The sequence below is a fragment of the Elephantulus edwardii genome, unplaced genomic scaffold, assembly GCF_000299155.1.
Source record: "Elephantulus edwardii isolate Elephantulus edwardi_28Jun2011 unplaced genomic scaffold, EleEdw1.0 scaffold00086, whole genome shotgun sequence".
In the NCBI taxonomy this organism is placed as follows: Eukaryota; Metazoa; Chordata; class Mammalia; order Macroscelidea; family Macroscelididae; genus Elephantulus; species Elephantulus edwardii.
In genome coordinates this window covers 2830241-2841422 of record NW_006399836.1, presented here as the reverse complement: position 1 = coordinate 2841422, position 11182 = coordinate 2830241, and the positions used below count along the sequence as shown (strand labels likewise).

The window sequence follows — 11182 nt, the reverse complement described above, 5'->3', positions numbered from 1 at the left end:
GTCGTTCTCCAGATTTCTTGGCACAACTTGGTGAGCACGTCCAGGGCAGCATCTGTTAACTGAAATAGGTCAATTGGTATACCATCTATTCCTGGGGCCTTATTTTTTTTGCCATTTCCTTCAAAGCAGCCTGAACTTCTTCTTTCAGGCTGCTTTGAAGGTAATAGCAGCATTATTTATAATAATTATAAATAGAAAGCAACCTAAATGGCTGTCAACAGAAGGATAGATAAACAAAATGTGAAACGATGGAATATTATTCAGCCATAAAGAAGAGTGAAGTTACCAACACATGCTACATCAAGGATGAACCCTGAAAACATTATGGTAAATGAGGACTATGTGTTACATGATACCATTCCTATGAAATGTCCAGAATAGGCAAATCCATTGATAGGAGAAGTAGTAAGGTGAAGGGTTGATTATTAATGGGTTTGAGGATTCTTTCTGGGCTGTTGAGATGATTCTAAAAATTAGAGAAGGTGATGGCTCTGTGAGCATATAAAAAACCCTATACAACCTTTAAAAGAGTGACTTCTATGGTATGTAGAGTATATATCAATAAAGTGGCTATTAAAAAATTATATCAAGGAGGAAAATGACAGCAAGGCCTAAGCTGGAGCACCAGGTGCTGGCAGGAAGTGTGTGGACTTAGGGAACACTTAATGTTCCTTCCAACATTGGGATTCTGAATTGGTGACCACACATCTCTGGGCCAAACAAACCTGGCAGATTAGCCCCACAGACTATGCACCCACCTGAGCTCAGAGCTCATTACCGCTTCTTCCTGGCCTTTAACTCTGGAGGAGTTTAGCAAACCACTTCCTCTTCCTCAGTCACAAAAATAAAAAGAAATCTTTCAGCTTCTATTCCCACAAGGATAGCACAACCCAGAGAAGCACTCATTGATGTGAAGGTGGAAAGGGAGCCGCCAGGTCTGTGAAGCTGAATGTCCTGAAGTCACAGACAGGTACTGAGGCAGAGGAGTCCAAAGAAGGCCTGTAGGTACTGGGGTGACCCAGACAGCGTGGAGTGGGAGGAAGCAGGGGTTAGCTTCCTTTCTGCTCAGTTCACAGCCACCAGTTCACAGAGGTTTGGCCTGCCTTTGGGAAAACAGATGAGCTTCTATCCCAGGAACTGCCTTGGGAGGAAGAGGCTAAGTACCTGGGACTGGAGGGTCCCAAATAGAAGCCAGGTACCCCCAGCAGAAGAGTCCCTGGAGAGTAATATGGGTCTAGGTGACCCTTCAAATAACTTCCAGCACTGAGACTGTTTGGGGAATGGGGAGAGTCATGAGTCAGCATCCCAGGAGGACCCTGCAGGGAGGGAATGATAGGCCCTTGTCACCACGAAGGTGGCTGGAAATAGGATTAAAAATAGCAGTGGCAGCCATATCAGACACTTCTCACTTTTCGGTTTCCTAGCCCCTGTGCTATTAATGACCTCATGTGATTCTCACATATGCAGCCCTGTCAGTAGGAAATTGCAGCTCAGAGAGGTCCAGGGATGGCCACAGGGTTCAGAACTTGTGATTCAAAGCTAAGATTTGTTCAGGAGAGAAGGTAACAGTGGGCTCAATGATCTCAGGCCATTTCCCAATGATATCAGTGAAGTTGACAACTGCCCATTCTGTTAGGGGCACAAACAGCCTCAAGGTGTGAAATAGAAGATGTCCTGTTGTCTGGAATGCCAAGAACTAGAGTAGTTGGAAGCATACACATTTGGTCTTTGGAGTAGAAGGTGAAATCCTTAGTTGGGATTCACGGGTCAGTGAGGAATACTTCGGTCTCATCACCTCCAAGTTAGAAACCACAAATATCAAAGGTTTCCCTTTCTTAGTAAGGCCAGCTAGGTCCTGAAGATGGTGGCTGCAGATGGTTACATGGCCTTCCAGTAACCTGTCCCAGGCAGAGCTGAGCAACCCCTTCCCTCACCTCCTGCTCCCACCAGGGTCAGGGCTTGACCTGACAACCTACCCTTTGACCAGGAGGAGGATAAGTCACACGCTCTTGGTGGAGAGGCGGGTTCAGGGTGAGGCTGCACTTGAGGCTACACGGCTCTTCTCTGGGATGGTTTTGCTTCTCAAGGTTTGTCACATAGTTATGGTGTTCCTTCAGGCTTACTTGTAACTCAGGTCCAGCTGCAGCACCCCTGGGGAGCCCCTATAGAATGGGAGAAGAGGGAGACTTGAGCTGGGATGAGACAGGTACCCTGGATGCTGAGACTTGGCTTACTGATTAGGGATGGAGGGAGGGAGGGGAATGTGAAATCAGATGGAAAATTAGTAAGCAAATCAATTTTCTATATCTTGAGGCTTTGTTCTCAAGGATTATTCAATTGTCAGGGCTATAAGATTCAGAAGGAGAGAGAGAAAAACTAAGTTCCACCTTTCCATGAAACTATCATCATGATGGAGAAAAGATTGAAACTGTCAACAACTTCATCTTACTTGTATCTACAGTCAATACACTTGGTACCAGCAGTCATATCAGAAGACACATTGCACTAGGAAAGTCTTAATGAGAGACCTGTAGAAATTATTGAGGAGCAGTGATGTTAGTTTGAGGACTAAGGTGTGTTTGATTCAGGTCATGGCCTTCTCATTCACTTGCTATGTATCTGAGAGCCGGACAGTGAGTCAGGATGACAGAACAAGAACTGAAGTCTTTGAGCTGTGGTGTTGGAGAAGTGTAGTGAATATCCCTTGGATTGCCAAAAGAACAAACTGATATGTCTCGGAGAAGGTGCAGCCAGAGTGATCCTTGGAGGCAAAAATAACAGAGACTCATCTCACATACTTTGGCTAGGAGAGGTTATTCCTTGGAGAGGGAGATCATGCTTGGAAAGGTGGAGGGTCAGCAAAGAAGAAGACCCTCAACCAGGTGGGTTGACACAGTGACTACAGCAACGGGCTCCAGTGTGTCAGAGACTGTGAGGACGGCGCAGGATAGGGCAGGGTTCAGATCTGTTGTTCACAGGGTCGCCGTGAGTCATACTCGACAGAACCTAACAACAACTAGGCACTTGGCAGATACGATTTTTCTTCATCACCTCCCTAAAAACAAATAAACAAAACCCCTCCAAACCTAATACCATCAAGTTAATTCCCACTCATAATGACCCTTAATAGGACAGAGGAGAACTACCCTATGAGATTTCCAAAGCTGGCGTCTTTGTGGAAGCAAACACTGCCTCATCTTTTTCCTGGTGGTTCTGTTAACCTGATGGTTAGCACCTGAGCCCTTAACCACTGTCCTGGAAGTAAGAAATTATCAACTCAATTTTATAGAAAAGGAAAAACACAGTCCCAGAGTGTTAATCACTTGCCCAAGTTTTAGGTCAGGATTCAAACTTGTCATTTTGACTCCAAAGCCTGTATTCTTTAATTGTCTGAATAAGTGTCAGGGAGACAGGGTATCTTGTGAACAGTCATGGCTTGTCCTGGTGCAAAGCTTCCTGTCTCCTCAGCCACCATCCATGTGTCCTTGTGGACTGTATGGGATAACGTGAGCACAGAACCAGGTAGCCCTGGGAATTAGGTGACCCGAGGGAAGTACTATCAGAATGTTTCTTAAAAGGAGGGATGGTGAGACTTCATCTATTATACTTTGGACATGTTATCAGGAGGGACCAGTTCCTGGAGAAGACAGCAGCTTGTATGGTGTCTTAGGCTGAGTTCTCTAAAGAAACAAAAATTGGCCTGTAGAAACACACACACATATACTGTTGCTAGGTACCATCAAATGGATCTGTCTCATAGCAACCCTGTGAACACCGATCAAAACTCTGCGCAAGTCTGTGCTGTCCTCATTATCGCCACTGTGCATAAATCCAATGTCGCCATCACTGAATCAGTCCATCTTGTTGAAGTTCTTTCTCCTTCATGTGGGAGGGAGGAGAATTTGTATGTCTTTCTAGAGGGAGAGTTACTTAGTATCTCAAGAGGATGTAGAGGCTGGCAAGTCCCAGATCTAGATCTGTGGCTTCTCCCTGTTCACACAGCAACAGGCACTGACACTCAAGATTGGCAGATAAAGAGACAAGGTGCTGACATCAGAGCCTGATAAATCCAAGATTGGCAGCTAAGGTAGCAGACTGAGCCATAGGGGCTGATGAATCCAGAGTCAGCAGGAAAGGCAGTGGGTTGCTGTCACTGAGTGCTGATGACGCCAAGACCGGCAAGCTGTACGGCCGGCTCAAGTCCAAAGCCCCAAAAATGATGAGCCACATTCAGCATCCATATTGAACAAAAGCTAATTAGTTCCCAGAATCCATATAAATAATCAGTGTAGGCCACATCTCTGCAGAGACTTCTCCTACGTTAGATCAAGCTGGCTGTGCATCCTGGCCTAATCTTAGATCAGGGCTGCTCATAGCAGACGGCATTATAGGAGACAACTGCATCATCATAGCTGCCATATTAAATCGTTCCGTAGATGTCAAGCCAGGGAATCATGGCCAGGTTGACACACGTGGCCACCAAGTGACAGCCATCACACTTGGTGAAGTAGAGGGTCAGTGAAGAGGGAGGACAGAGACGGATTGACATGAATCCTGCAACAGTAGGCTCAGACACAGCATAGAAATTGTTAGGTTTTGGATTTTAAAAAATCTGTCTTATTGAGAGTTTTATATCTACTAAAATTCACTAATATTACACATACAATTGCATGAGTTCTGAATACTATAAACAATTGTGTAAACAACACTATAATCATGATAGAGACTCCATCTCCCTAAAAGCTTCCTGTGCTTTGTCTTCAGTCCCCTCTCCCTCTCTGAACTACTCGCTGTCACTGTCCTTGGTGGTGGCGCTTTGACTCGTCTGTACAGCGGAATGGAACACTGCCCAGTCCTTCACCATGCTCACAGTCACTGCTTGGGCCTGTTAGCGCAGCCCTGCGTCGGTCCACCTCCTGAGGACAGGCCTCATAGCTGGCCCTCCACCTCACCAAGAATGAGGGTCCTTCCTAATAACATGCCCAAAGTACATGAGGGGACTCTCACTACGATTTTAGCCTTTTTGATATGTTTTCTATGTATATTCATACATACATATACACACACATATAATGAGATCATATCACATTTGGTCTTATGACTCTAGCTTCTTTCACTTTGTGTTGTGCACTGTCGAGTTGGAACTGACCCCTAGCTGACCCTGTGGGCTTTAACAGAGGCTGTTAATGGCACGGGAGAAGATTGCCCATGCTTCTCCCGCAGGGCAGGATTGCAGTGCAGCTCTTACCACGAGGCCACCAGAGCTCCTTACTACAAGGCTCAGCCTTTAAGATTCATTCATATTGTCATGTTGTTATTGTTATTGGGTGCTGCCAAGTATAACTGATAGCGACCCTATGAACAGCCAACCTGAGCCCTGCCTTATCCTGTGCTGTCCTCATCATCTCTGACACCCTAGAGCCCACTGTTGGGTAACTGTCAGTCCATCTCGTTGGAGGTCTTCCTCTCCTTCGCTGACTCTCCTTCTCTCCAAGCGTGATGTCCCTACCAAGGAAAAGCCTTGCCTAGCTATCAATATGGTGTTTGAATTGTAGTGAAAAAGAATTCATTTTATTTCTAGGTTGTGGTGGTTATGTGCCATCAAGTTGACTAAGACTCAGTGACCCTATAAACAACATCTCTGAACCCTGCCCTATCCTGAGCCAACTTCACCATCTCTGATACACCTGCCCCCACTGCCACGGTCGCTGTGTCAGTCCATTTCATCCAGAGTTTTTCTCTCCTGTGCTGACCTTCTATCCTTCCAAGCAAGCATGATGCCCTTTTCCTGGTCACCTGCCCAAAGTGAGACAGAGCTTCAAAGTCCTGGCCTCCAAGAAGCAACTTGGTTTTACCCTCTCCAGAACAGATCTGTTTGAACAGACGTCTGTATGGATAGTATACTATTACATGGTTATGTTGCAATTTGTTGACCCATTCACCTGCTAATATGTATTTATAGTTTCTAGATTTGAGGCTGTTATGACCAAAGTTACTTGTAACATTCAAGTACAAGCCTTTGTATGAATATATATTTTCATTTATCTTAAGTAAATATCTAGAAGTGGGGCTGTGGGCCAGTCGTGTATCAGTACTCTGTTGGCATGTAACAACATACCACAAGTTTTAGCAACATAAAACACCTCCCATTCATTATCTCAGGGTTCTGTAGGAAAGAAGTTCAAGTGGTCTCAGTGAAACCCCTCTGCTCATAGGAGGGTCTCAGAAGACTGAGTTTCCTGAGGGATCTGGGGGAGAATGCAGGCCTCAGTTGTAGGACTGAGGTTCCTTGGTTGCTGTTCACGGGGACTTCCCTTTCACCTCGTTAGGTTGATCCCTCTTCCATCTTCGTCAGCCCCTCCCTCTACAAGCTAGCATGCCAGGTCCTTCTCCCACTTCATCTGATTTCTCCTTCCACCGACTACAGAACACTTTGTTTTAAAGGGTTCATATTATCAGATCAGGTCTCCTCAGACATTATTTTTGCTGTAACCCAAAATAAACACAGGAGGGGCACCAGGATATAAAGGCCATGGAATCATGTTAAAATTCTACCCATCACATATAGTTAACTGTATAAGTAATCATCACATTTGGTTATCAAAGTGGCTGCACTATCTCACCTTCTCCAGCTGTGTACAGAAGTTCCAATTGATTGGCATCCTCACAGGCCCTTACAATTAATTGTCAGCCTTTTTAATTTTGGCTTTTTTATTGGTAAGGAGCCTGTTAACTGAAAGGCTCTTGGTTCAAACCCATTAGGCTGGGCTCTCTAGAAGCAAAACCAGTAACCAGCCAAGCCTCTCTGTCTGTCTTCCGCACTGGTCTTGCTTTCATTGCTTTTACCCACTGATACATGAAAGATGAACAGTTTCCTCATGTGATTTATAATAGCCTCTGAAAACCCCCCTGGAAGGTCAACTGTGAGTTCATTAATCATTGAAGGAGTAACCCTCAATTAACCTCGAGGTGGGGGTAAGAGATAACATTAAACAAAGTAACAGTTTAAAAAAAAAAATTAACCTGCAAAACCAGGATTCCAGATTTCACATTCTGAGATCCAAACAGCTCTGTTGGTAAGTGTCATCATGTGGACTGTGACGTATGGTGACCCTGCGAACAGATGTGAACCTGGGCCTGTCCTGCCCCAGCCTGTCTGTCAGGCTCTAGCCCCTTGTGGTAGTCACTGCCGTTCCATCTCGTTGACGGTCTTCATCTCTCTCTGTGACCCTCCACCTTTCCCAGCATGATGTCTTTCTCTAAAGACTGTTTTTTCTTGAAAATATACCCTTTTAAATAACTGTTAGTATGTCCTCTCTCATGAAGAAGTTGGTCATGTGACACGTGAGATGAAGTTTCGCCATCTTTGCCTCTAATGGGCACTCTGGTTGTACTTCAAGAGAGATTTCTTTGTTCTTTTGGTATATTCAGTACTCTAGGATGTCAGTTTAAAAACTAAGGTACAATTGGCCCAAGCCATGGTATTTTCAGTTGCTTCCTGTGCATCTGAAAGTTGGACAATAAGTAAGTAAAAAGAATAGATAAAATAACTCCAGAAATTCCAAATCCAAGTAGTACGAACAACCATTTTTCTTGGTTTAAACCAAGACCTATTGGTAGCCAAACCTGACCTGAACTTCTGTTTGCAGAAGGATCCCCTGCTGTCCCAGGCCTGTGTTGGCTGCTTGGAGGCCTTGCTTGACTACCTACACGTCCGGAGCCCAGATGTCGGTAGAGGCCCTCTCTGTTCCCTGCTGTTCCCCTGGGGGAGGCTGGGGGTAACAGCAAAGTGCAGCATTAACCCAGGCCTGGCTCTTCCTGCAGCGTGCCACGTGGCCTCCCAGCCCTGGAATCGGTTTTTGCTGTTTACCCTCTTGGATGCGGGAGAAAATTCCTTCCTCAGACCTGAAGTCTTGAGGCTCTTGACCCTGGTAAGTGCAGTGAAGGCTGAGCCTTGCAGGCCCACGAGGCAGAGAGGAGGAGAAGTCCCCAGGCGTGACAGAGCAGGTGGAAGGGCAGTGGTGTGCTTGGACAGATGGGGTTCACTTTGCCCACTGATGTGAGATGCAAAGCCGAAGGAGCTGGCTCTCATATGTCTGCCCATTCACCCCACTCCTGTGACACCTTCACTGTGGCTGCCTTGAAGGTGGAGGTCCTTGTAGCTTCTGATCTGGGTTCCCAGCCCCGTGCTGTCGGGGGTTGGGGGGTGGCACAGGCAGTATCTGGAGGAGCACGAGGCTGGCTCAGTAGGTATGGGCTTCCTGCCTGGCAGTTCCTGCGGTTCCGGAGCACCACTGTCCTCTCTCCTGAAGAAGTGGGTCATGTTCTGCGAGCCGCAGCGCGGGTGGACCTGTCCGCACTCACGAGCACCACGCTGCAGGCTCTGCGTGGCTTCTTACTGCAGGTAGGGATGGAGGGGAATGTGGGGAGCACCCCACTCCCAGGCTGCTCTGCTGAACAAAGTGGGATTCTGGTCTAGCAGCCTCTGGGGGGGTGGGGTTGAGAGGGAAGCAGGCAGGGAGCCGATGCTGGCAGCTGGGTGAGGTCAGGCTGGACGCTGAGCAGCCTGGGCTCAGCCTCTCATTCCTCAGGTTCAGCACATGGGTCTCCTGGCCGATCCCAGTGCAGCCCAGGCCCTGCAGGCATCGTTGGAAGGCCTTTGGCCACCTTCCTCGGCCCAACCGCCCTCACAGGACATGCTGTATCCTTTCTTGTACTAGGAAGCTTGACCTAGGCAAAGTCACCCAGGCCACGAGTGGTTATGAGATCATGTGAGGCTCAGGTCCCAGCCCTGGACAGAGAGGTGCAGTGTCTACAGCCCTTTCTTGTAAGGCGAGAAGATAGAAGGACCAGGATGGCGACAGCAGTGACTTATGTTAATCACACTCCTCCCCACGGGAGGGCACACGTGCCCTGGATCTGACCCTGCAGCAGCCAGCTAGTGGCCGTGTAGGTGTGATGTCTACAGGGATGGAGGAGGCAGTATGTGTACAGTGCTCAGGACAGTGCCTGGCCTGGTGGGAGTGCTGTATTGGTTTTTCCTATGTGCCATTGAGTTGAAACCAATCCCTAGCAGACCCACCCACCATTATCAGAGGCTGTGAATTGTACGAAAGGAGATGGCTCATCTTTTCCCTTGGAGCAGCCAGTGGATTCGAACCATGTGCCTTCAAGTTGGCAGTGCAGCTCTTCACCACTTGAGTTCCCAGAGTGTTATACTATTGTTGAGTACCATCAAGTCAGAACTGACCCATAGCAGACCCTCCAGTGGATTTTCAAAGGCGGTAAATCTCACGGGAGGAGACTGCCCATCTTTCTCCTGTGGATTGGCTGGAGGATTCGAACCTTTCTTTGTGTTGGTAGCGCAGTTGCTTCCCACCAAGTCACCATTGCTTTCAATGCTGCATAGAGGTTTGCTCTTGTGATGCCTACCACCCTCTGGTGGCTCAGGGAGTTTGGCTGCTAACCGAAAGCAGCATCTTGACAGCTTGGGTCTCCCATGGGAGAAAGATGGGCTGTCCCTTCTTGTGCGGTCGTCAGCCTTGGAAAACCCACTGGAGAGTCAGCTATGGGTCAGTTCCACCTTGATGAAAATGAGATTGAGGTTTTTGACGTTTCCTAGATAAAGGAGCCCTGGTGGCACAAAGCATAAAGCACTGGGCTGCTAATTGAAAGGTCTTCAGTTTGAACTCACAGTCATTACCACCAGTAGAAAGATGTGGCAGTCTACTTTCTTAAGGATTTCCAGCGTTAGAAACCATAAGGGAAAGAAACAAATTAAAAAGAAAGAAACCATAAGGGGCAGCTGTGTCCGGCCCTAGAGGATGGCTGTGAGTCAGAGCTCACTCAGTGGACGTGGCTGCCTACGGGAGAAAAGATTCTGGCCAAATGAGGTGTCGGGGTCACACAGTCAGCAAGTGGCAGGTCAGGAATCCAAAGTCCCATTGGAAAACTCAAGAAGGAGCCTGACCTTCCCTGAGGCCACTGGAGAGAATAACCCAGGTGCCTCAGCCTCATGGGCAGGGAGGTGGCAGCATGTCCCTAAGAAAGCAGTGTGGGGCGGGTGTCACTGCCTGCCAGCCAGGGGTTGAGGGCCATTTTTAAACCTGTCCACTTGTCTGACCTTTCCTGCCCTTTTGGGGTCTGGAAATTTGGTTCCCTGTGGTTGGCTCCACATTGCTGCTGTTCTCCTTTCATGTTTTTGGCTGCCAGCATCCTGGGAGGGGTGGCCGTGTCCCTGTCCCACATCAGAGACTGACCCTGCAGACTTGAGGCCCCGAGACCAAGTCATGACGCAGCTGTTGAAGAAATGGATGATAGCTGAGCCACGCACTTGTTGAACTGTTCCACTGTTGATTCAGGAAAGACACCCTCTCGGCCAGCCAGCACGAGCTCTCCAAAACACTGCTCTCCTCTGGAGCAGGCTGGACAGCAGGGCTGCGAGGACCGGCTGCCTGGCCTCCGCCAAGTGAGGGCCAGTGACACTCTACAGCTCCGCGTGCCCAGAGAGCACAGCCAGGTGTCCTTGTCCCCAGGGGCCTTGCTTGTTGGGGATCCAGCAGCTCCCAAACGTACTTTACTGCAGCCTCACCTCAGGCGGAGTTGGAAAGGGTGCAATTTCCAGGCAAGAAGCTGAGCGAGGTCAAACCCTTGAGTCCTCCCAGCTCAGCAAAACTGCCCAGACTTCGCCCTGCCCTGCCTAAGAGGAGGCCCCCTCTGTTCTTTCCCTGTTTTTGCCGCTCGGGCTCTCAGAACTGACATTTCAACCACCCACGTGTGCTGTTGCTTATTCAACGTCTGTCCGCGCTCTGCGACCGCTGGGTTCCGAGCTCTCCTTCTGAGGTCCCGGGCGGGCGAGGCTGCCCCCCGTTCTCGGGGGCTGCCCTCCGGGGCCCCCACAAAGCCCGTTATGTCCCAGCGCACAGACCCAAGCCCCAGACCAACCCAGTGGCTGGAGGGGCGCGCGCGAGCCCGCGGGATCTGCTAGGGGTCCCCACCAAGATTTTAAAAGTGCGGGGCACGGCCGGCTGAACAGATGTCGCGAACCGCAGTTCAACCCACGGTCATAGACGACGACAGGTCCAGGAGAGCGCTGGCGGCCCCTCGCCGGCAGGGCCAGAGCCGCGGTGCGCGGACGCCCCGGGAGGGTGTAGCCCGCGGGAGCACCAGGAGCGAGCGGAGC

At 48.9% G+C, this 11182-nt stretch overlaps 1 protein-coding gene across 1 annotated transcript in view; it reads left to right on the top strand.

The window, feature by feature from the left end:
- The window catches only part of MEI1 (meiosis inhibitor 1), a 163117-nt gene extending 152859 nt beyond the window's left edge, over window positions 1–10258 (top strand). Inside the window, exons 26-30 of the mRNA XM_006890181.1 lie at window positions 7650–7731; window positions 7825–7931; window positions 8273–8404; window positions 8592–8701; window positions 10213–10258. Coding sequence (XP_006890243.1) covers window positions 7650–7731; window positions 7825–7931; window positions 8273–8404; window positions 8592–8701; window positions 10213–10258 — 477 coding nt within the window. The remainder of the gene's footprint in view (window positions 1–7649; window positions 7732–7824; window positions 7932–8272; window positions 8405–8591; window positions 8702–10212) is intronic.
- Window positions 10259–11182: the final 924 nt, after the last annotated feature.